We start from the raw sequence: 26,641 nt of genomic DNA, 5'->3' as shown, positions 1-26,641 counted from the left end.
TCCTGCAGCAATTTTAGAAAGAATTCCTTAAGAAATAACGTACGGTTTAAATAAGGGAACTTTTGAAGTAATTCCTGCAGAGGTTTTGTTCAGACAATTTTTCGAAGAAATCTCTGAGGAAATATCTGTTGAAACCGAACCGTATTCTTCCTAATTTCGAAAATATCCCCTCAAGAAATTTTCTAGCGGACTTACCGATAGTATTCTCAACGGAACTTTTTTTTTAACTAATTTTATTTGCTAATTTTCTAATACACTATCATCCTTATTTACTGTTTTCTTAACACAATCATCCTTATTTGCTATGTTATAGTTTTAGTTATTATTAATACATTTCAATTGCCTCTGGCAGTTAGAATTTTTCCTCTGGTTGAATTGAACCATGTAGGAATTACAATGTTTTCAACTTAAACTAATCTTAACCTATTTTATACTAAGGGTACAAGGAGTTAATCGTTGCAATAAAAGATTGCAACGATTTTTGTCTAAAATTGGAAATTATTTTGTTGGACATTTGTTGCAATGTCTCAATATTAGAAATTCTATGAAATTCGTTGGTACTACCGTGCAAATTCATAATTCGGACACTTAAGGACTTGTTCAGACAAATTAAGGATTTAATCACAAGCTACTAAACCATGTCCATCCAAGTACAGTTTAATCCGAAAGACAAGGGCCAAAGCATTCGATTCTCAAATTAAAATTCCTTCGTCGCAGTCTATAAAATGCACTAAAACTAGAATTCTTCGACTACTTTTAGAACCGAACTTCGGACAAACGCACGCACTGTTCCATATTTCGGACACGTTGCACTCAAATTGCGGACAGCTAATTTCCACAGAATGTTAAATGCAAATGTTGATTTTTTCTCGTTAATTTATTCTGTTTGCCTTTCAAATAAACAATTGCTTCAAAACGACATAGCAAACTGTGCCCCAAATATTACAAAATTACTTCCAAACATGTAGCCTTCCGGACGAGAAAGTTGAAACATTTCTGTGAAATATTTCAAAAAACTTCCATGCAAATTTGGATGTCCGAAGTTTGTGTGCGTCCGAAATATGAATTTGCACGGTATACCACGGAGGCAACTTCAGAATCATTTTCAAAATTTTATTTTGAATCCTCTGGAGTGCCTTCTTTCTGGTATTGCAGCAACTAGTCCATATTGGCACAGCATACAACATGGCAGGTCTAAAAATTTGTTTGTAAATCAAAAGTTTGTTCTTAAGACAAAGTTTTGATTTTCTGTTTATAAGTGGATATAGACCCTTAATATATTTGTTACATTTGGCTTGAAGGCCTTCAATGTGATTTTTAAAAGTTAATTTTTGATCTAGCAGAAGTCCTAAATATTTAGCTTCGCTAGACCAATTAATTGGAACCCCATTCATAGTGACAATATGTCTGCTAGAAGGTTTCAAATAAGAAGCTCTCGGCTTATGTGGGAAAATTATAAGCTGAGTTTTGGAAGCATTCGGGTAAATTTTCCATTTTTGCAAGTAAGTGGAGAAAATATCCAAACTTTTTTGCAATCTACTACAAATGACACGAAGGCTACGCCCTTTGGCTGAGAGACCTGTGTCATCTGCAAACAAAGATTTTTGACACCCTGGTGGTAAATCAGGTAAGTCAGAAGTAAAAATGTTATACAAAATGGGCCCCAGTATGCTGCCTTGGGGGACACCAGCCCTTACAGGTAATCTATCAGATTTAGAATTCTGATAGTTTACCTGCAGTGAGCGATCTGATAAATAATTTTGAATCAGTTTAATAATGTACAGAGGAAAATTAAAATTCATCAATTTTACAATCAAACCTTCATGCCAAACACTGTCAAATGCTTTCTCTATATCAAGAAGAGCAACTCCAGTGGAATATCCTTCAGATTTGTTGAGCCGAATTAAGTTCGTAACTCTTAATAACTGATGAGTGGTTGAATGCCCATGGCGAAAACCAAATTGCTCATCAGCAAAAATAGAATTGTCATTAATATGAACCATCATTCTATTTAAAATAATCTTTTCAAACAGTTTGCTTATTGAAGAAAGCAAACTGATTGGGCGATTACTAGAAGCCTCAGCTGGATTTTTGTCCGGCTTCAAAATTGGAACAACTTTGGCGTTTTTCCATTTATCTGGGAAGTATGCCAATTGAAAACATTTGTTAAATAAATTAACCAAAAAGGATAAAGAGCTCTCAGGAAGTTTTTTGATAAGTATGTAGAAAACACCATCATCACCCGGGGCTTTCATATTTCCAAATTTTCTAGTAATAGATCTCACTTCATCCAAATTAGTTCCCAACGAAGGGTCAAAAACATTCTCTTGATTAAGAATGTCTTTGAAGCTCCGTGTAACCTGATCCTCAATTGGACTAGTGAGACCTAGACTTAAATTATGGGCACTTTCGAACTGCTGAGCAAGTTTTTGAGCCTTTTCGCCATTTGTTAATAAAATTTTATTTCCCTCTTTAAGCGCTGGAATTGGCTTTTGTGGTTTTTTAAGAATTTTCGTTAATTTCCAAAAGGGTTTCGAACTGGGATCCAACTTCGAGACATTATTCTCAAAGTTGGTATTTCTCAGAATAGCGAAACGTTTTTTTAATTTCATTTTGCAAATCTCGCCAAATAACTTTCACAGCGGGATCGCGAGTTCTTTGGTATTGCCTTCGCCTCACATTTTTAAGACGGATCAGTAGCTGAAGATCGTCGTCAATAATAATGGAGTTGAATTTAATTTCACATTTAGGAATTGCAATGCCTCTGGCTTCGACAATTAAATTTGTCAAAGATACGAGCGCATTGTCAATATCACTTTTGGTATCCAAAGGAATATTAACATCAAAATTCCTATCGATATATGTTTTATATAAATCCCAATCAGCTCTATGATAATTAAAAGTAGAGCTGATTGGATTATAAATGGCTTCTTGTGAGATTTCAAATGTCACAGGAAGGTGATCAGAGTCAAAGTCAGCATGAGTTACCAATTGGCCACACAGCTGACTTGAATCCGTTAAAACTAAATCAATTGTAGAAGGATTTCGACTGGATGAAAAACAAGTAGGGCCATTGGGATATTGAATAGTATAATATCCCGCAGAACAATCTTCAAATAAAATTTTACCATTGGAATTGCTTTGAGCATTATTCCATGAACGGTGTTTGGCATTGAAGTCACCAATTACGAAGAATTTTGATTTGTTGCGAGTCAGAATTTGAAGATCAGCTTTCAACAAATTCTTTTGCTGGCCATTGCATTGAAAAGGCAAGTAGGCTGCAATGAAGAAAAATTGTCCAAAATTTGTTTCAACAGAAACTCCCAAGGTTTCAAAAACTTTGGTTTCGAACGAAGAAAATAATTTATGTTTGATACGTCTATTTATGACGATGGCGACCCCACCACAGGCGCTGTCAAGACGATCATTTCTGTAGATAAAATAGTTTGGATCTCTTTTAATGGAGAGTCCTGGTTTTAAATACGTTTCAGTTATAATGGCAATATGCACATTATAAACTGAAAGGAAGTTGAATAATTCATCTTCCTTACCCTTTAGAGAGCGGGCATTCCAATTTAGAACTTTCACACAATTATTTGGATCCATTAAAACGGAGTCCGATAACAATTTTTTTTGTGTACTTTATACCAACCTGAACAGCTTCAGGTATGGTATTTGCTTTGAACATTGCATCAATCATGTGATGCAGTTGTTCAGTTAAAAAATCAAAATCGGAAGCAGACATGCTACCTGAATCGGTAACATGACCGTTATTTTCCGTTGGGACATGTGTATAAACCTCATTTTGAAAAGAGAAATTTTGTCTACCAGCAGCGATGTTTGCATACGTGGGTACATTGGAAAAATTGGAATTTACTGAAGTGCTTGTTACCCGTTGACGAGCGGCAAAATTTGTTTGTGAATTGTGGTGGGTATGAATTGCTCGACCGGTAACCGGTTTCGAAATTTGAGCGTTTGAAAAATTTCTACCCGTCGAATCTGGGATCCGATTGGAATTTCCCGTCATCAATTTTGCACGGGAATTCAAAACTTTTTTGCGTGAAGGGCATTCCCAGAAATTGGATTTATGATTGCCCCCACAATTTGCGCACTTAAATTTATTGGAATATTCTCTCACAGGACATGCGTCCTTGGCGTGAGAGGTTCCACCACAAATCATGCATTTAGCATCCATGTGACAATGTCTGGTTCCATGACCCCACTTTTGGCACTTACGGCACTGGGTGGGGTTTTGGAAATTTCCCCCAGGCCTGCGGAAATGTTCCTATGTAACACGGACATGAGACATAATACAGGCCTTTTCCAAACTTTTCATATTATTTAGTTCACTTTTGTTAAAATGAACTAAATAAAATTCTTGAGAAATGCCCCTTTGGGAAGTACCAGAGTGGGATTTCTTTTTCATCTTAATTACTTGGACTGGTGAAAAAACAAGTAATTCAGAAATTTCAATTTTAATCTCATCCAGTGATTTGTTATCACTGGGGAGACCTTTCAAAACGACTTTGAACAATCGCTCAGTTTTGTCGTCGTATGTGAAGAATTTATGGCGCTTCTCAGTTAAATACTGAAGAAGACGTTTGCGATCGTCAAAGGATCCCGGCAAAACGCGGCAGTCACCCTTCCTAGCAATCTGAAATGAAACCTTGATCCCCAGAAGGTTACTCAAGATTTCATTCCGAAAGCCAGAAAACTCGGCAACAGATACCACAATTGGCGGAATCCGTTGTTTCTTCGCATGAATCGAATCACCTGGGCTAGAGATTTATTCGATTTTCTCAAATTCGTCGTTAATCAAATCGAACTGATTGCTCAGTTCGATAGGAGATGAAATAATGTCAACGTTAGAGTTAGAAGGAATATCTGAAGTCTCCAGCTTCCTTCTATTTTTTTCCGCGCTTGGGCAGGACGGTCTTGAAACCTTGTTTCTTTGAAGGAAGTGGAGAATTCAGAGACTCCCCCTTCCTCTTGTTTTTATTAATGCTCATTGCTGAGCGTGGAGACGTGACCTTCTAAGAGTTTTTTTTTCAGAACGGTGTCCCTGCAGGATTACCACCGCTTGTCGGAATTTTACTTCCGCAAACGGGTCCAACGTAAAACGAAGGCACGGGTCCTTGCAAAGATCATAACGGGATCAGTGGGTACAAATAGCGCTAAGAAGCACCGTTGAAATTAAAATAGCTTCGGGTAGTATTAAAAACTTCCCTCCGCAAAGAGAAAAAGAACCGCACAGCACGAAAGCACGATGCGGTCACCCCAAAATTTCCTTTACGAGTTCCTTTGCAGAAATACAGTAATTGCTTCGGAAATTCCTTTGCAAATTTATTCAGGGACTATTTCGGAAATTCCTTTGGTAATTCTTGAAAAAAATTTGGGAGCCCATCGAATTTGTGTACAGGAACTCCTTCGAAAATTTCTTTAGCAATAAATTCAGATTTTTTTTTGGAAATCCTTCAGATTTGTTTTTAAATTTCTTCGAAAAATCCTTTTGTATTGTTTTTTTAGATATTCCTTTCGGGATACCTTCTGAAATTATTTCTAAAGGAGAATCCTCCAGCTATTCTTTTGCAAATTTCTCCAGTACGGGAATTCCTCCAATGCCATTCCGTTAAAAATTCCTTTACAACGTTTATAGAAATTACTTTCGGATTTTTTCCGGGATTCCAATAAGAAATTCATTCGAAAATTCCTTTTGGAACTCCTTTGAGAATTAAAAATTCCTTTGCAAATTTTTGTATTATTGTAGATTGTACGACAATTCCCCGAAAACCAATTCCCCGAATGCAATTTCCCCGAATGAAATTTCCCCGAATAACAATTCCTCGAACGTAATATTTCCCCGAATGTAACAATTCCTCGAATGCAACATTTCCCCGAATTGTTTCCATAGTGCATATAAAACTAAAACTGAAAAAGAAATCTGCGTCGTTTTACATAAAGTCGCATAATTGGCTTTTGACATAATTTTGAGCTCCAACAAACGTAAGGATCGCGGGATAATTTGCTTAATAATTGTAAAAAAATAAATAAATTGTTGGTCATTGGGCCGAAGACCATTATGCCGAACCGTCATTAGGGCGAATGAGAAGTAAGAAGTGAGAAATAAAAGTGAGTAGTGAAAAGTGAGAAGTGAGAAGAACGTAATGAAAAGTAAGAAATGAAAAGTGAGTAATGAGAAGTGAGAAATGAGAAGAGAAATGTGAGATGTGAGAAGTGAGAAGCGAGAAGTAAGAAGTGAGAAGTGAGTAGTGAAAAGTGAGTTGTGAGTTGTGAGTAGTGGAAAGTGAGAAGTGAGACATGAGAAGTGAGAAGTGAAACGTAAGAAATGAGAAGGAAGTACATAGTAAGAAGTGAGAAGTGAAAAATATGATGCGAGAAGTGTGAGTGAGGAGCGAGAGAGGGCGAAATTCGAAATGAGATGTAGGAAGAGAGAATGGAAAAATGAGGAAGGAGAATAGAGATAAAGGCGTCAATGCGTTTTCCGGTATAAGGCGAAGGAAAGGTATGTTTTTTTATTGATAATTGCTTCGCCCGGTTTTAGAAGAAGACGAGTTTTAATGCCTTTTTAAAATGAACACGATTGCCCGATATAGGACAATGAGGGTAGATGGACCCTTCTTCAATTGAAGACGTTTGCCTGGAGTAAAGTGAAGAAAGGAGATAATGCCTTTCTTAAATGATCGCGTCTACGCAGTATAAGGACAATGGAGGGGATAAAATGTTCTTTAAATGAACACGTCGATTAATTCGATTTTTTTTTTCGGTTATATAATTGATATTTATTGCCACATGCGATCTCATATATCATAACTATTCCGGCCAAACTCGTCTACATCAAAAGAAGAGACTACGTTTATCATTACCTTATTGCAGGCAAATTCCTTCTTCTGAAAAGGTAATTTCATTCTATTCTGGCTTATTTCAAGCTAACGCCTAACTCTAATGAATAGATCACAACTACCGTTTCCTTAGACCAGGTAGATATAAAAAGAAGAAATAACATTCATTTCTTCATTACTTTTGGGAAACACCTACTTCCAGAGTAGAGATCAAATTAATCCATTGCGTTATTCCGAGTAGATGCATTATTTTTAAAGAAGGGATCACATTCACCATTGCCTTCTTCCGGGCAGACGCATTATTATTTTTTGAGGATTCATATCCACGATTACACCCCAGCAGCACACATGTTCCACGTAGGTAATTGCAACTCACATGTAACCGGACTTTATTACAATCAAGTTGCTGCAACCATTTTTGCCTGACTTGTGCTGCTCGGGCAGTAACTTCTTAAGAAGGGATGGACCTTACATATGACAGGAGTTTGATTTCACAAATTTTGACCATGATGCTTTCAATCGGAATTTCTGTTCGCGATTCTACTCCATCAAAGAAATTCAGCCTTTGTTCGACTATTTTAGAAAAAAAAATGAATAGGAAAACACTTTATTCTAATATCTTTATAATTTAACAATAAGGAAGATCAAGGGCATACAATACTATCGAAAGATTTGATCATGTTCGGTATTTCCAAAGAGACACTCTAGAACAAATCTTTGAACGCTGCTCTGTTCGGGCGCTTATGGTCGATGACAATTATGTGTTTGCAAAAAATACTTTATTTTCGGGGAATTATTACATTCGGGGAAATTGCATTCGGGGAATTGTTACATTCGGGGAAATTGCATTCGGGAAAATTGCATTCGGGGAATTGGTTTTCGGGGAATTGTCGTACAATCATTATTGTATGATAATTTCTATAAAAATATCTTTGGAAATCCTTTGGAAACTTTATCAGGAGTTCCTTCGAAAATTCATCCACGAGTTCTTTCGGAAATTCCATCGGGAATTCCATTAGAGATGCTTTCATGAGTTCTTTCCATAATGCCTTAAGAAATTTCTACGGCAGTTTCTCCAGCAATTCTTTCGAGTCCTTTACAAACTTCATCAGAAACTATTTTGTTTTTTAATTTCATATAATTTCTAGAGAACTCCTGCAGCAATTTTATAAAGAATTCAATAAGAAATAACGTATGGTATGAATAAGGGAACTTTTGAAGTAATTCCTGCAGAGCTTTTGTTCAGACAATTTTTCGAAGAAATCTCTGAGGAAATATCTGATGAAATTCTTCCTAATTTCGAAAAAATCCCCTCAAGAAATTTTCTAGAGGACTTACCGATAGTATTCTCAATGGAACTTATTTTATTTTTCTATTGTTCAATATGTCGCTAATGTCGATAGATTAAAAGTAAATGTATCGAAGTTTCGCATTAAAATGTGTTTTTAAGTAATTTGGCCATTGTTAATGGTGGTCGTGGTTTTGCTTTTGCAGTCGCGGATTTAATTTTATTAGGATTGAAATTTGCTCAGTTTGTAACAGCCCTGCAATTCTCTATTTATGTTATAGACGAAAAGAAAATTTTCATCCCACTTCTAGGTGAAATAATCATCGAACTCATTACATCAAAGGATGCGTCTTTTCATGTTTAAATTTTTGTAGAAGACACCAAACATCCAAAATACACGGTTTAAAAGTTATTCAATTTTGATCGCTGATCGAATACTGTGCAATGGTTGTATTGAAATTTTCCGAAATTGTATATGCCAAAAATCTGTACAGGTTCTGGAAGGATCTTTTGCAGAACTGAATTAAAAGTTGCCATTGGTTGGTGTAGAAAGGCAATAAAATCGTTATGTGGATTAATAAGAGGTTTTCGTGATCATGCTATGGAAAATTTGTAATTCCTTATGGAGCTTTATTTTTGCTGTCATAAAAAAATATAGTCCCATTATTTATTAGGATTTTCTTCAGCTATGAACAATAAATAAGATTTTCTCTAGTGTGAGAAAAGATATTTCAATTCAATTTTTGGTCGTGTAAAATAAAATAAAACGAATATAATAAATGAGACTTTTTCAATAACATAAACTAGAATAAAAATACATACAGGCGATTGCATCGTATCATATGGAAGAGCATTACAAAGAATCGCTACAATGTTGTTCCTGGTTGTGCAAGTCTTCATCGCGGATTATTTCTAAACGCAAACTTATCGAAGCGAAGGTCAGTGTACCGTGGGAATTACCTTGTGCCTCTGATGCAAGCGCTTCCATCTGGCTTGCTTCAACAATCGTCGAGCTAGGATAAATCCACCGGGCGATGACGGCGATGGTAAGACGTGCAACTCCTAATTATAGCTTCATCCCTATCCCGATGTAACCAGAGCCAGATCGATGTTACTTACGATGGGTGTTCGACGGGTTTGTTATGTGGAAGTCACAATTAAGCGTGCCGAGCAGCATCTTGAAAGCTCCACGACGACGACGACGACGACGACGGACAGGTAACTCTAATTGCAAGACATCGATCTCTCATCACGTGTGGGATGCAAGATGCAACCTGTTCGCTAAAGACCTGGGCCTCGTTCTCGGAGATATTTATAGAAGGGCTGCATATTTAATTTGAACCTAAACGATGACGACGGAAATGCGGGACTGGGGAACCTTCCGGGGTATGGTGATTGGCCAAATGATTATTTATTAGTTTGTAATAGATGCAAACTCCGAGGATAGGCATCGGTAATTATGATGTTTTTAATTAAAATGATGCAGTGGAATATTTGTCGTAATGATTGTCACCAAATGCAAGTTGACTAGCAGTTTTAATTGAGACGTAGGAAGATGGTAACGATGTGTATTAACACTGCAGTGAATATTTATGATGAGTATATAAGAACTAACATTTTTCTAGAAGAATTGACAAACATTCCAGAAAGAATGTTATTGAGTATCAGATAAATAATTCCGACAAAACTTGATGATGTTACTTCTTCTCCATCCATTATCACACAACTTTGTTTTTATAAAATATCTTTGGACTAACGACTTTCAACGCTACTGTCGTTGTTTTCCACCGAACCTGAAAACAAACAACCGAGGAAAACACTACTCACTTTCCGGATTCACATTCCGCCGCAACTAGGTCACAAATGCACCAGTTTGAACTTTCAAATGAGGAAAATCGGTTTTGATTCATGGTCCTGTTGCGGTGGTGCGACGGTCACCACACCGCACACATACTGCACTGGAAACCTTCAGCTAAGAAGGAGACCAGAGTAGGTTGGCATCGTGGCGTCGAACTGGGGATGATACCGCCAGCAGACATGAAGAAACGGAAACCGACCAAAAGTTAGCAAAGTCAAAAGCAGCCAGGCAAGTCTTTCAGGTTTGGGCTTGGGGTAGGTCATCGTTATCGCCGAGCGGCTCCGGAATTTTCTCCGGTTCGGTTGGCAGTTAGGATTTTGTTTTTCGACCAAGTTTCGACTTTCGTTGGGGATGCGGGACGATTTTAGGAGGGAATGCTCTAGATTGCCACTGTATTAGATGTGATACTTGAATAGAATAGGCTCTAAATTGCCATGTTCTACTAGTCTTGCTTGGCTCATTACAACACACAGTGGAATGTCTTTCGAAATGAACCAGAGGAAAGTGGGTTAGACTAGTCAAATATGAAATGCTGTAGGAATAGAGATAACTGCAGAAAAAAAATGTCTTTAGTATTCTTGTCCAAACACCCAAAATGTCCTAACCAGGAAATGTTTCTTAATGGCGTAAACAATAATTTTCTCCATTGTTTTTTATAGGGGAGGAGGTTCGGTTGTGGGCACCGTTCGGTTATGGACACCCCTATGTATCTTTTGACAGATAAGAGATGCTGTCATTGTGACAACCGTCATTTGTTTGCTATAATAGCATGATGTTTTGTGCTCAATATCAAACCGGATGGGCATCTCTACTTTGAACTAGAAACAAATAAATTTTTAGTACAAGAAAAACAACACGAAAGTTTTTTTTGGCCTTTTTCAAAGTGTCATAAATTAAAGGATTTAATTCAAAAAGTGAGTTCTAATGCGTATTTACACAGTAAATTTAATCTTTTTGGAACAAAGCGTTGACCGATTTGCTTGCAACAAGTTGCATTCGAAGGGGAATGCTTTCCCATTGTTTCCTATTGAAAATTGGTCAGATCGGACTATGGGATCAAAATTTATGGCCAAAATATTATTTTTTGAAATGAACGAGAAAGGCACTATTGCCGCTAGGGTGATTAATCAGGATTTTTTGACTGTGATGCATACCAATAAAACGTAAATCAATGAAAAATTAAAACCCATTTACCTAAAGTGCTATTTTAGACCTTTCTTATGTGATTTTTTTCAACATCCTCCTTAATGCACCGAGGGAGGCATCATCACTGCTAGGTGAATTGATTTGAGTTTTTTAGCGTCTCCTGGCTTTTAGAATGAATAAAGTATTCCTTGTCTTTAAATCTGGGTGGTTTTTATTCATGCTTCTTTATTTTTAGCTAAGTTTTCAAGGGTGCCCACAACCGAACCACGAAATGAAAATGTCAAAAATGTCAAATTTTCTAAATTGTCAATATTTTTTTCTAAATCGATGAAATCATATTAATTTCTTTGCTAGTAGTAAGGTTATAAGTTTAGCTTTCGATTGCTATGCAAATGTCGACATAAGATCAACCAGGGCCAAAGTTATGGACCAAACACAAAAGGGTGCCCACAACCGAACCTCCTCCCCTAGCATATAAGGGTGTCACAGTTCTATTTTTAGTGTTTGTCTATTGCCTGGCCTGACTCGTATTCCACATATTTTTTGTCCTTCCGCATAACTGTATTTAATGAAATTTGATTGAGTCAAACATTGGAAAGTTACTAAAGTTTCCGGAAATTTTATGAACTTTCGGCAATGATACCAGTGGAAATCGAGGATGTTCAATGCAAACATGTTTTATCTCGAGAAAAACTTGATTCGATTCAATGCTAATAAGTTTAGTCATTATCCGCGCTGCCGATGACATGTAACGGTTTCAACTAGTTTCACACCATCCACAGGTGTATGAGAGCATAATCGCGAAAGCGGATAAATAGTTACTCATTTTCCTGTGAAAGCATAGCAAGCATAAGATTTATCACCTTGTCATTCCTTCGCCTCTTCTCGCCATGACATTGAATCATTCACTCATCAGGCCATGGCTGTGTGGTGCAACGCAAGGCGACGCGACCGTTGACATCCTTCTTGCCGTCGCCTTCACCGTCGCGCCGTCGTTGACGAACACGTCACCGACTTGCATCACAGATGATGGTTAGTCGCACTTTGATCACACTTTATTTATTTCGGCCTCTAGGGCAGGCAACGAGTTGATCGCGAAATTAACTTTGCGTCAGGTTTGTCGCAAAATAAATTGAACGTTCACAACACGTCGTCGGTGATCTTCCTACATCTTTGTTTGTAGATGACTGTAACCGCTTCAAAACTTTATCGTCATAGTTTAACTAAACAGACATTGAACTTAAAATTAGCTCAAAAGGAACAGATTTGAATCTGAACTGGAACAAAAATGGAAATGAACTGAATCCAAATCCAATCCAATTATAATCCAAATCCAATCTAATCCAAATCCAATCCAAATCCAAGCATAATCCAATCCAAATCCAATCTAAATCCAATCCAAATCCAATTCAAATCCACTCCAAATCCAATAATAATCCAAATCCAATCCAAATCCAATCCAAATCCAATCCAAATCCAATCCAAATCCAAATCCAATCCAAATCCAATCCATTCCAAATCCAATCCAATCCAAATCCAATCCAAATCCAATCCAAATAAAATCCAAATCCAATCCAAATCTAATCCAAATCCAAATCCAATCAAAATCAAATCCAAATCCAATCCAAATCCAATTCCAATCCAATTTCTATCCAAAACCAATCCAAATCCAACCCAAATCCAATCCAAATCCAATTCAAATTCAATCCAAATCCAATCCAAATCCAATCCAAATCCAATCCAAATCCAAATCCAATCCAAATCCAATCCAAATTCAATCCAAATCCAATCCAAATCCAAATCCAATCCAAATCCAATCCAAATCCAATCCAAATCCAATCCAAATGGAATTTCAATCCAATTTCTATCCAAAACCAATCCAAATCCAACCCAAATCCAATCCAAATCCAATTCAAATTCAATCCAAATCCAATCCAAATCCAATTGAAATTTAATCCAAATCCAATCCAAATAAAATCCAAATCCAATCCAAATCCAGTCCAATCCAAATCCAAATCAAATCCAAATCCAATCCAAATCCAATCCAAATCCAATCCAAATCCAATCCAAATCCAATCCAAATCCAATCCAAATCCAATCAAAATCAAATCCAAATCCAATCCAAATCCAATCCAAATCCAATCCAAATCCAAATCCAATCCAAATCCAATCCAAATTCAATCCAAATCCAATCCAAATCCAATCCAAATTCAATCCAAATCCAATCCAAATCCAATCCAAATCCAATCCAAATCCAATCCAAATCCAATCCACATCCCATTCAAATCCAATCCAAATCCAATCCAAATGGAATTTAAATCCAATTTCTATCCAAAACCAATCCAAATCCAATCCAAATCCAATCCAAATCCAATCCAAATTCAATCCAAATCCAATGCAAATCCAATGCAAATCCAAATCCGATCCAAATCCCATCCAAATTCAATCCAAATCCCATCCAAATCCAATCCAAATCCAATCTCAATCCAATCCAAATCCAATCCAAATCCAATCCAAATCCAATCCAAATCCAATCCAAATCTAATCCAAATCCAATCAAAATCAAATCCAAATCCAATCCAAATCCAATCCAAATCCAATCCAAATCCAATCCAAATCCAATCCAAATTCAATCCAAATCCAATCCAAATCCAATCCAAATTCAATCCAAATCCAATCCAAATCCAATCCAAATCCAATCCAAATCCAATCCAAATCCAATCCAAATCCAATCCAAATCCCATTCAAATCCAATCCAAATCCAATCCAAATGGAATTTAAATCCAATTTCTATCCAAAACCAATCCAAATCCAAGCATAATCCAATCCAAATCCAATCTAAATCCAATCCAAATCCAATCCAAATCCAATGCAAATCCAATCCAAATCCAATCCAAATCCAATCCAAATCCAATCCAAATCCAATCCAAATCCAATCCAATCCAAACCAATCCAATCCAAACCAATCCAAATAAAAACCAAACCAATCCAAACCAATCCAAATTCAATCCAAACCAATGCAAACCAATGCAAACCAAACCGATCCAAACCCATCCAAATTCAATCCAAATCCCATCCAAACCAATCCAAACCAATCTCAACCAATCCAAACCAATCCAACCAATCCAAATCTAATCCAAACCAATCCAAACCAATGCAAACCAATCCAAACCAATCCAAACCAATCCCTAATCCCATCCAACCAATCCAAACCAACCAAATGCAATTTCAATCCAATTCCCCATCCAAAACCAATCCAAACCAACCCAAACCAATCCAAATCAAATCCAAACCAGTCCAATCCAAACCAATCCAATCCAACCAATCCAAATCCCATCCAAACCAATCCAACCAATCCAAACCAATCCAAACCAATCCAAACCAAACCAATCCAACCAATGCAAACCAATCCAAACCAATCCAAACCAATCCAACCAATCCAAACCAATCCAAACCAATCCAAACCAATCCAAACCAATCCAAATCCAAACCAAATCCAATCCAAATCCAATCCAAATCCAATCCAAATCCAATCCAAATCCAATCCGAATCCAATCCAAATCCAATCCAAAACCAATCCAAATCCATTCCAAATCCAATTCAAAATACAATTCAAAATCCAACTCAAATCAAATCCAATCCGAATCCAATCCAAATCCAGTTAAAATTAAATCAAAATCCAATTCAACTCCAATTTAAATCCAATTCAAATCCAGTTCAAATCCAATCTAAATCCAATCCAAATTCAATTCAAATTCAATTCAACCAATCCAAACCAATCCAAACCAAATCCAATCCAAACCAAACCAACCAAACCAATCCAACCAATCCAAACCAATCCAAACCAATCCAAACCAATCCAAACCAATCCAAACCCAATCCAAACCAACCAATCCAAACCAATCCAAACCCAAACCAACCAAATCCCAAACCAATCCAAACCAATCCAAATCCAATCCAAATCCAATCAAAATCCAATCAAAATCCAATCAAAATCCAATCAAAATCCAATCCAAATCCAATCCAAATCCAATCCAAATCCAATCCAAATCCAATCCAAATCCAATCCAAATCCAATCCAAATCCAATCCAAATCCAATCCAAATCCAAACCAAATCTAATCCAAATCCAATCCAAATCCAATCCAAATCCAATTGAAATTCAATCCAAATCCATTCCAAATCCAATTCAAAATTCAACTCAAATCAAATCCAAATCCAAATCCAAATCTAATCCTATTCCAATCCAAATCCAAATCCAAATCCAATCCAAATCTAATCCAAATCCAATCAAAATCAAATCCAAATCCAATCCAAATCCAATCCAAATCCAATCCAAATCCAATCCAAATTCAATCCAAATCCAATCCAAATCCAATCCAAATTCAATCCAAATCCAATCCAAATCCAATTCAAACCAATCCAAACCAATCCAAACCAATCCAAACCAATCCAAATCAAACCAAACCAGTCCAATCCAAACCAATCCAAATCCAATCCAAATCCAAATCCAATCCAAATCCAATCCAAATCCAATCCAAATCCAATCCAATCCAAATCCAATCCAAATCCAAATCCAATCCAAATTCAATCCAAATCCAATGCAAATCCAATCCAAATCCTATCCAAATCCAATCCAAATCCCATCCAAATCCAATCCAAATCCAATCCAAATGGAATTTCAATCCAATTTCTATCCAAAACCAATCCAAATCCAACCCAAATCCAATCCAAATCCAATTCAAATTCAGTCCAAATCCAATCCAAATCCAATTGAAATTTAATCCAAATCCAATCCAAATAAAATCCAAATCCAATCCAAATCCAGTCCAATCCAAATCCAAATCAAATCCAAATCCAATCCAAATCCAATCCAAGTCCAATACAAATCCAATCCAAATCCAATCCAAATCCAATCCAATTTCTATCCAAAACCAATCCAAATCCAACCCAAATCCAATCCAAATCCCATCCAAATCCAATCCAAATCCAATCTCAATCCAATCCAAATCCAATCCAAATCCAATCCAAATCCAATCCAAATCCAATCCAAATCCAATCCAAATCCAATCCAAATCCAATCCAAATCCAATCCAAATCCAATCCAAATCCAATCCAAATGCAATTTCAATCCAATTTCTATCCAAAACCAATCCAAATCCAACCCAAATCCAATCCAAATCCAATCCAAATCAAATCCAAATCCAGTCCAATCCAAATCCAATCCAAATCCAAATTCAATCCAAATCCCATCCAAATCCAATCCAAATCCAATCCAAATCCAATCCAAATCCAATCCAAATCCAATCCAAATCCAATCCAAATCCAATCCAAATCCAATCCAAATCCAATCCAAACCAATCCAAATCAATCCAAACCAATCCAAACCCATCCAAACCAATCCAAATTCAATCCAAACCAATCCAAATCCAATCCAAATCAAATCCAAACCCAAATCCAATCCAAATCCAATCCAAACCAAACCAAACCAATCCAACCAATCCAAATCTAATCCAAACCAATCCAAACCAATCAAAATCAAACCAAACCAACCAAACCAATCCAAACCAATCCAAACCAATCCAAACCAATCCAAATTCAATCCAAACCAACCAAACCAATTCAACCAACCAAACCAATCCAAACCAACCAAACCAATCCAAACCAACCAAACCAATCCAAACCAACCAAACCAACCAAACCAATCCAAACCAATCCAACCAGTCAAATCCAATCCAAACCCAATCCAAATCAAACCAATCCAACCAGTCCAAACCAATCCAAACCAAGTCAAACCAGTCAAACCAATCCAAACCAACCAAACCAATCCAAACCAGTCAAACCAATCCAGTCAACAATCAAAATCCAGATCCAATCCAAACCAATCCAAACCAACCAAACCAGTCCAAACCAATCCAAACCAATCAAAGTCAAAATCCAATCAATCAAATCCAGTCCAAACCAATCCAAACCAATCCAAATCCAACCCAACCAACCCAAATCCAGTCCAAACCAATCAAATCCAATCCAAGTGCAGTTTCAGTCCAGTTTCTATCCAAACCAATCCAACCAACCCCAAACCAATCCAAACCAGTTCAGGTTCAATCCAACCAATCCAAACCAATTGAAATTCAATCCAACCAATCCAAACCAATCCAAACAAAGTCCAAACCAGTTCAACCAAGTCCAATCAAATCCAAACCAATCCAAACCAGTCCAAATTCAACCCAAATTCAACCAAACCAGTCAGTCCAAACCAATCCAAGTCAGTCAAACCAACCAAACCAATCCAGTCCAATCCAAATCTAATCGATCCAAACCAATCCAAATCCAGTCCAAACCAGTCCAAATCCAGTCAATCCAATCCAAACCAATCCAAATCCAATCCAAATCCAATTCAAATCCAATCCAAATCCAATCCAAATCCAATCCAAATCCAATCCAAATCCAATTCAAATTCAATCCAAATCCAATCTAAATCTCATCCAAATCCAATCAAAATCCAATCCAAATCCAATCCAATTCCAATCAAAATCCGAACAAAATTCAATCAAAGTCCAATCCAAATCCAACCCAAATCCAACCCAAATTCAATCCAAATCCAATCCAAATCCAATCCAAATCCAATCCAAATCCAATCCAAATCCAATCCAAATCCAATCCAAATCCAATCCAAATCCAATCCAAATCCAATCCCAATCCAATCCAAATCCAATCCAAATCCAATCGAAATCCGATCCAAATCCAATCCAAATCAAATCCAAATCTAATACAAATCCAATTCAAATCCAATTCAAATCCAATCCAAATCCAATCCAAATCCAATCCAAATCCAATCCAAATCCAATCCAAATCCAATCCAAATCCAATCCTAATCCAATCCAAATCCAATCAAAATCCAATCCAAGTCCAATCCAAATCCAACCCATATCCAATCCAAATTCAATCCAAAACCTGTCCAATTCCAATCCAAATCCAATTCACATCCAATCCAAATTCAATCCAAATCCAATGCAAATCTAATCCAAATCCAATCCAAATCCAATCCAAATCCAATCCAAATCCAAACCAAATCCAATCCAAATCCAATCAAAATCCAATCCAAGTCAAATCCAAATCCAACCCATATCCAATTCAAATCCAATCCAAATCCAATTCATATCCAATCCAAATCCAATCCAAATCCAATCCAAATCCAATTCAAATCAAATCAAAATTCAATCCAAATCCTATCCAAATCCAATCCAAATCCAATCCAAATCCAATCCAAATCCAATCCAAATCCAATCCAAATCCAATCCAAATCCAATCCAAGTCCAATCCAAATCCAATCCAAATCCAATCCAAATCCAAACCAAATCTAATTCAAACCAAATCCAATCAATATCCAATTCAAATCCGATCAAAATTTAATCCATATCCAATCAAAATCCAAACTCAATCCAAATCCATTCCAATTCCAATTCAAATCCAATCAGAATCCAATCAAAATGCAAACCCAATCTAATCCAAATACAATTTAAATCCTATCCAAATTCCATCCAAATCCAATCCAAAATTTGAGCCAAATCCAATCTAATTCCAATTCAGATTTTATTCAAATCCTTTCTAAAATCAATCCAATCCACACCCATATTTAAAAAAATTCAATCCATTCTAAAACCATTCCAAATCCAATCCAAATTTTATTCAGAAAACCAATACCAATCCATATCCAATTCAAGACCGATCCAAATCCAATCAAAATCCAAATCCAATTTTAGTCTTTTCCATTGTAGTAGAGTTTTGGTCACCGTGAATTTTTATATCTTTGGGTTGTTGATTTTTTTCGGTGAAAAACGACACACACAATTCCCGTTTTTTAATAACGTTTCGGCTTACTCCATTCAGCCATCATCAGATCTGCGAAAATGTTTTATTAATTACTTTTAGTTAAATACAATTTTATTTTCCACCCACTTACATTGAAAAAAAACGTTCACATCCCAGCAGTGTGGTCTTATAATTAACCCCCCTTTTACTCGATCTAACACTATCAGCTCCTATGTGTGTATTGCACCATGTGCGTCATCGTCGCTGCCGAGTGGACGTTCGCCTGTCCAACGATCGTATTTTGCACACTTGCACACTAGCGTTGTAGGCCGAGTCTATACCACCGCATTCTCGTTGCAGATTGGGCAATAACGTGACGGTAAATCGACAGTCGAGTCAAGTACGAGACACTGAAGACGGCCTTACTGTTGAGGTCGAAATACGTATCTGTCAAGATACAATTAAGTGTTGGAATTCAATGGGATTGTACAAACTCGTCTTATGACAAGTAAAAGTAATTAATAAAACATTTTCGCAGATCTGATGATGGCTGAATGGAGTAAGCCGAAACGTTATTAAAAAACGGGAATTGTGTGTGTCGTTTTTCACCGAAAAAAAATCAACAACCCAAAGATATATCTTCCATTGTAGATCCAATCCAAATCCAATTCAAATCCATTCCAATTCCAATCCAAATCCATCCCGAATCCAATCAAAATCCGTTCAAAATCCAAATCCTGTCCAAATCCGATCAACATCCAATTCAAATCTTATCCAAATCCAATCCAAATTCAATCCGTTCCAAATCCAATCCAACTCCATACCAAATCCATTCCAAATTCAATCCAAATTCAATCCCAATCCAATACAAATCATAACCGAACTGAACTAAAACTGAATTGAAACTGAACTGAAACAGATCTGAACCGAAACTTAACTGAAACTGAACTAAAATTAAACAGTTCTTCTATGCGCGCAAATTGTTCAAAACATTGCACCAAGTTATATTTATCCCATATTTGAAAATTGCACAATAATAATTACAAGCAATGGATGTGGGTGAACTGCAGTACGCAGAGCAAAATGCAATCATTTGATCTTTCATCTCCACACAATAACCATGAATGCATGTTGTAGTCGCTCCTACCTACGAAATAAACGCTTCCAAGAAACCGCCGGTGAATAATTCTGCTGTTGCTTGGTTCACAGTTGAAAAGGGGAGAATTCCTATCAATGAAACAGTTTTTATTTGATGCATTTTTATGATTTTCAATTTTGAAGCCATAAAGGCATCTTCCATGGCAATGTAAATGTGAAATACTTTCTATTGAACTGATTATTGAAACTAGCAAGAAAACAGTGACAACATTCCCCTACATCTCAATTTGTCGGGCTGTCGCGGCTCGCGAACGTTCACTCACAAACGGATGGGCCAAGCAGGTGCTCGCGAATGCGCGCCCGCCTCAGTACGAGAGAGTGAAAAGAATCACCATGACGGCGGCGGTGCGGTGGCCAGGCCAGGCCAGAGTATTGAACTGCCCTACCCGTGCGGAAAGTGTGCCCCTTTTGTTTGCACCGTGTGGTAGAATAATTATTATTTGCCATTGCCGAAAAATTATTCAATTATCATTCATTCACCGCCAACACGGCTGAGTAGAAAACCTGACGCTTTTCTTCTTCGGAGAGATCGAATTAATTAAGAGGTGAATGGGGAAGGAATTACTTATCTTGTTTATCAACGAATTCATTAGTATTCACTTGGCACTTCCACACATTATCAGCAAGGTTCCTGGGGCAAGCTAGTTTTTGCATTCGTATATCATGTGGCTATCATAAATTCTATTGTGCCAAGGTTGGTCCATCCGAGAATATGATCGACGAATCAAAGTTCGAGGCCAGCCACCTTCAGTATGATATGCTTTCTATTTAGTGCTGAGCTGTGGAAGGTACTTCGAATAAAAAAAAGTTTCAGCCGTTTTCCTTTTACTTAAAAATTAACACAAAAAATCCATGCAAATCACGTAACAGATTGGAGTGATAGTTTTTCCTTCGGTCTGGATGGGTGGGGTATGAAAATACGAGTAAACTGATAACCGCGCGGAAATTCTAGTATCCGAGCCCGGGAATAAGCAAAAGCACAATAATTAAATTTTAAACTCATTTACATTGCAAGGCAGATGGAGCACAGTGTCATGGATTATAGTCGAGTCGAGGAAGCTGATGAGGGCGAGTGCAATATCAAATTCACCGTGTGTAATCAATTTTCGCGTTGCGCCACATTTTTCGACACGTGGTCTGCGTTGTTCAGGATGAAGGCGTATAAATAGATTGATGGATGGTTAGGATTCAATCATGGATTCTGTACATATTTAATTAATTAATTTCACTGAGTAGGTACCTATCAAAAGGTAGGGGGAATGACGGCTTTGGCAGGTTTTGTTCTATTATTGGCAGGGTTTTTTTATGACGGACTATGCTCAAATTTGGCCTAAACATTCTTTGCATATCAAAGAATATTGTAGCCAAATTTCATAAAATTTGGTCGACAAAAACCCCACTGCCAATAATAGAACAAAACCTGCCAAAGCCGTCTTTCCCCCTAAATGATAAAAATATATTGAGAATACATTACAAACAAGAAAGCATTTCTTTGGAAATTCAGAAGAATTTCATTTGGAAATATTTCGTTTTGTAGGGAGCGGGCCATTTGGCATAAAGTCATTTGGCATAACGCCATTTGGCATAAGGTCATTTGGCATAAAGGCCATTTGGCATAACGGTCATTTGGAATAATTGTGACCAGCGTCAAAAGTAAGGGTCTTGTGGCAATGCAGAATGTGATCCCTTCTTTAATAGTGGGCGCATGCTCGGATTAAGGCCATGGTGGATGCGATCCCTTCTTTAGAAGTAAACGCTTGCATGGATTATGACAATGGAGGATGTGATCCCTTCTTTAAAAGTAGGTGCTTGCCTGGATTATGACAATGGTGGATGTGATTCCTTCTTTAAAAGAAGGCGCTTTCCCGGATTGAGGCAATGATGGATGAGATCCCTTCTTTAAAAGTAGGCGCTTGCCCAGATCATGAAAATGGTGGATGTGATTCCTTCTTTAAAATAAGGCGCATACCCGGATTGAGTCAATGGTGGATGTGATCCTTTCTTTAAAAATAGGCGCTTGGACGGATTATAGCAATGGAGAGTTTGATTCGTTCTTTAAAAGTAGGCGCTTGTCCGGATTGAAGCAATGGTAGATGTGATCCCTTCTTTAAAAGTAGGTGCGTGGCCCGAATTGTGGTAATGGTAGATGTGATCCCTTCTTTGAAAGTAGGCCCTGCCCGGATTATGGCAAATGGTGGATATGATTCTTTCTTTATAAGTAGGCGCTTACCGGGATTAAATCAATGGTAGATGTGATCTCTTCCCCGGGTAGCACAATTCAGGTTGCAGTTACTCATATGTGACTTGATTGGTTTCAGTAACTCGTCTACGACAAGTGTATTGCTTGAGTTTTTAAAGTTAGGCGCTTGCCTGGATGTAGGCAATGGTGGATCCGGTCTTAAGGCGCATGCCCGGATTGAAGCAATGGTGGATGTAATCCCTACTTTAAAAGTAGGCATGTGGCCGGAATAAGTCAATGATGGATGTGATCCCTCCCTCGGAAGCAATTCTGTCGTTTTGTTATTTCATTCTTCCGGAAAATGTCTACCATCAGTCTAAATTCATCAGAAAACAACCTGAACCTACTTAATCTACGCTAAACATTACATATCCCTTTCGCTTTCACAGTTCAAAATTATGCCAAATGGCCTTTATGCCAAATGACCTTATGCCAAATAGCGTTATGCCAAATGACTTTATGCCAAATGACCCAGACCCGTTTTGTAGGTACTTCAGAAGAATTTTCTCTAGAAAAATTCAGAGAAATCCGTTATTTCGGTACATTAAATTTTTATTAACTAGATGAACCTGCCCGATCTCGTTTGGTTTGTTTTTGTTTTTCAATTAAACTGTCAATCGTTCAGTTGATTGCAGCGACGCATTCTAAATCGATTTCAATTCGAGCTTGACGGCTTTCTTCAGAATTAGCAAAAACGTTACATTTTGACAATTTTTCAACTGTCCCCGTCAAATTGACCAGCTCTTCGTATGTATAAACATTGAAAATACCGAGACAAATGGATTAGTGAAAAAATCTTTCGAATCAGTCAACCCGTTCGTGAGCTATATGGCTTTGAACAAAATGCAAACTCTTTGTTATATACAGAAGAAGATAAACTAAAGATATTGAAAACACAGTTAAAAAATCATAAAGAAATAATTCAAACCATTGGTGTATAGGAAAAGAATGAAACTGTTACAAGAAGAGCCGAAAAAATTTAAAAGATGGTTATAATCAAATAACGCATGCAAGTTTGATAATATGGAATGCGCGGTTTCCCTGCTTTCATCGGTATTAAGTGCCAAAGTTACTACTTTATTGGGTTCATCTACGCTTAACTCACGCAAGTTTCCCGGGCCATGAATTTATAAATATCGCAATCAAGGCTTGTTACCATATCACCCCAACCCAGTTCTCATCCATTGAGCCATAGACACATTTGCCATAATCTGCTGGCCCATTATCACGTAATGCAAATCTCGTCGGTGTAGATAGCTCATCGTCTATTTCGAGTATGACATATCGTCATACCATGAGCCAACAACGTCAAGCTAATAACCAGAGAAAATGCAATGTACCAACTAGCCAGATCTCTCACCATACGTAAATACCCCGAACTCACACGATGGCACCAGTTGCTAACTTTTCTTGTTATAACTCTCCGCGAAAGTTCACATTAATTGACCTGTTTCGATGGAGAACTGACTACTGTAGCAGGTCGACAACGAAGTGAATAAGCTTCTCAACGTACGCAACACTCCGCCGCCCGGCTCGAGCGAATTCTCGAAATTTTCTACGTTGCAGCAACCCTTCGAACCAGCGGCAGCAGCAGAAGCGCTCGATGCAGGCAACAGTCGATAATATTTTTGCATGTTTTCGCTTTTAATCAACATGATGGGTAAACATCGTCCGTCTCAGTGATATGATGCATATTTTCGATGCTGCTCTAGGGAAAATACTTTCACATTGTTTATCTGTTTGCTGAAACGAATTAAAGATGGTGCATAAATACGACCAAGTTAAATGTAAAACATTATTTACTAGTGGTGACATGACAAGCTTTGTCGAATAAATTTACAACTCGTGCTGTGAAATACTGCTTTTGCAACTTGTTGCATAAATAACTATCTTTTAGATTCATATGCTTGTTAGATCAAAGTAATTTCAAATTGATTTTCTAAGCAATGCGCGTCTTCGCTTCTGGTTAAACCTCTTGCCACTTTATAATGCTTGAGATTGCACCCAAATGAAAGAGCCACTTTTCAGTCAGTCGCCAAGGGGTGGGTGCTTATCAATTGTTCGCGCTAATTTGGTTGTTATTTTGCTTGCTTTTCTCGCCAACACCACCACCACCACCTGAAGACAGGTTAATTAGTCCCGTTGAACAATACCTGTACCCACATGTGTGCCCTGCCCATCGGTGTTGCCACATTACCCTCGGAAAAGTGCGCACTTCGAGTTGAGGCGCGCTTCCATTGTTATTCGATTTGCAATACTTGGCGTCGTGTATAACAATATTTGCTCGGCGATGTGACCGGCTAACTGCGGTATAATTGGATTAACATTGTCTCCCGTCGACTGACATAACTAATGAAACTAATGAAAGTCGTCGTCGTCGTCGTAGCATCTCATCGCGATGCTGCTGGCTGGGCAAACCTTTGTTGTTGGACTTGGCTCGTATCAAAATTGCTAGTTATATATGTGAAATTCAATTCCAAACATGATATGCGCAGAATGTGACATTTAATGACTGCGTATTGCATAAATTAGGCACTGCCAGCGATGTATATTCTACGGAACCGCAGTCTTGATGAGAACTGAACACTTCTATCTTGACGTAGCCATAATTGGAAAATGAGGGTGAAATTAAGCACATGACGTTTCGTGATTAGTGGTTTGATGTTACTACAATGATTGAGTATTGTACATCTTGTTCTAAATTTAATGTTCCTTTTCTCTCTCAAATGCTTTTTCAGATGACAGAGGATGTCGCCCGGAAGAAAGGCGAATATCAAAAGCACCTGGAGTACTACAAAATGCTGCGGGGGCGATTCGAGGAAATCAGCAAATGTAAGTATCGCAATGTCATTTATTCCACGTGGTTAGGGATATACTGAATTTTAAAATGTGATTGATACTTCGTCCAAAAGAAAGTCCGTGACAAGCCATAGTATTATATATCAAAAGACTTCACTTTTTCCAGTACCGTCGTTCGGGGTGACATTGGGCCTAGGGGGTAATATTGGGCCAAAAACGAAAAATGTTTGCACTCCTAAGATCATAGAAACTGTTACGAATTATGATGAAAACTTCAAACGGTTCGAAATTATATTAAAATTCACGTCTAGGAAATCACAAAACAAATTCCAAGAACTAATTGTGCTTGTACCATAATGCTTGGAATTTGAATGTAAAAGTATTGATCGAATGAACCCGTATTAAAAAAGTGTCAGTAATGCCCCATAAATCTATTACATAACTAGTTTTTAGATCGATGGATACCTGGTTATCATGTTACGATAATCTGTTGTTGTTTTATCCAATTTTTAGATATTTTATATAGCAGTTCTGGTTTTTCGTAGCAATGATCAATGCACGCTGAAAAGGGGTGAGATTGGGCCAAGCCCAATAATATGCGCTTTGGTTGATTTGCCTTACATAGTTGGTAAGAGCCCATGTGAGGAGTAAGAATGGGCCAATTTTGAACAACATATAACTTTGAAGAATTTCGCTCATTTATATTTTTTACCCCACACAGTAAATTTAACATTCAAGCTTGTACCAAACTAACTAAAACTTGATTCCAATGTTAACTACTAGAGCTTTGTAACATTTACTTGGAGCATACCACATTTTGGTCCAATGACATCCCCGTTGACGGTGCCATTGTTTGCTACTGAAAATTGGCCAGATCAGACATTGCATTGAGAAAAAAAAATGCAAAAAAATATTCCTTACAACATCGTTACACTTATGCCTGTCATAATTGATTGATTGATTGAGTGATTGAGACAAATTCTGAGCTGAAAAATCTCTAAAGAATTTTGTATTTATTTTAAGATTATTTGTTCACGAAATGGAGGGGGGTTCGTCGCTTATGATTTTTCCTTGTCTTTGGAATTCGTGACAACGAGCTTGGTGGTCTAGTGACCAGAGTTGGTAAAATCATTCATAAATCTCAATCATTGAGCGCTTCAGCGCGATCTAACTGGTTTGCGAATTTAAAGAAATGCATCACGTCTGAGTTTTTCATGCTAAAATGAATCATTTCACTCATTTCCCAAAAAAATATTTCGCTCCTAAAAGTATTTTAAATCAATTTGGGGACATTTTCAGGGCTGTTAAAACAGTCGCGGATTTCGCGATTTTCGCGTTTTTCGCGAATTTCGCGGATTTGACGCGGATTTACCCTTCCAGTCGCGAAAATCGCGGTCCCGTCAAATATTGTCGCGAAAATCGCGGATTTATAATTACACTCTCGCGAAAATCGCGATTTCCCTCAATTTAATTTTAGGATTA

The 26,641-nt window shown here is 37.4% G+C and overlaps 1 protein-coding gene across 3 annotated transcripts in view; it reads left to right on the top strand.

The window, feature by feature from the left end:
• LOC134222632 (tyrosine-protein kinase Fer) overlaps positions 1 to 26,641 on the top strand; it is a 259,025-nt gene that overhangs the window by 180,961 nt on the left and 51,423 nt on the right. For all 3 annotated transcript variants that reach the window (XM_062701793.1, XM_062701796.1, XM_062701797.1), the window contains exon 4: positions 25,099 to 25,192. In XM_062701793.1, coding sequence (XP_062557777.1) covers positions 25,099 to 25,192 — 94 coding nt within the window. The remainder of the gene's footprint in view (positions 1 to 25,098; positions 25,193 to 26,641) is intronic.

Source organism: Armigeres subalbatus, chromosome 1 (genome assembly GCF_024139115.2).
Source record: "Armigeres subalbatus isolate Guangzhou_Male chromosome 1, GZ_Asu_2, whole genome shotgun sequence".
NCBI classification, from domain to species: domain Eukaryota; kingdom Metazoa; phylum Arthropoda; class Insecta; order Diptera; family Culicidae; genus Armigeres; species Armigeres subalbatus.
This window is presented reverse-complemented; position numbering and strand designations above follow the sequence as displayed.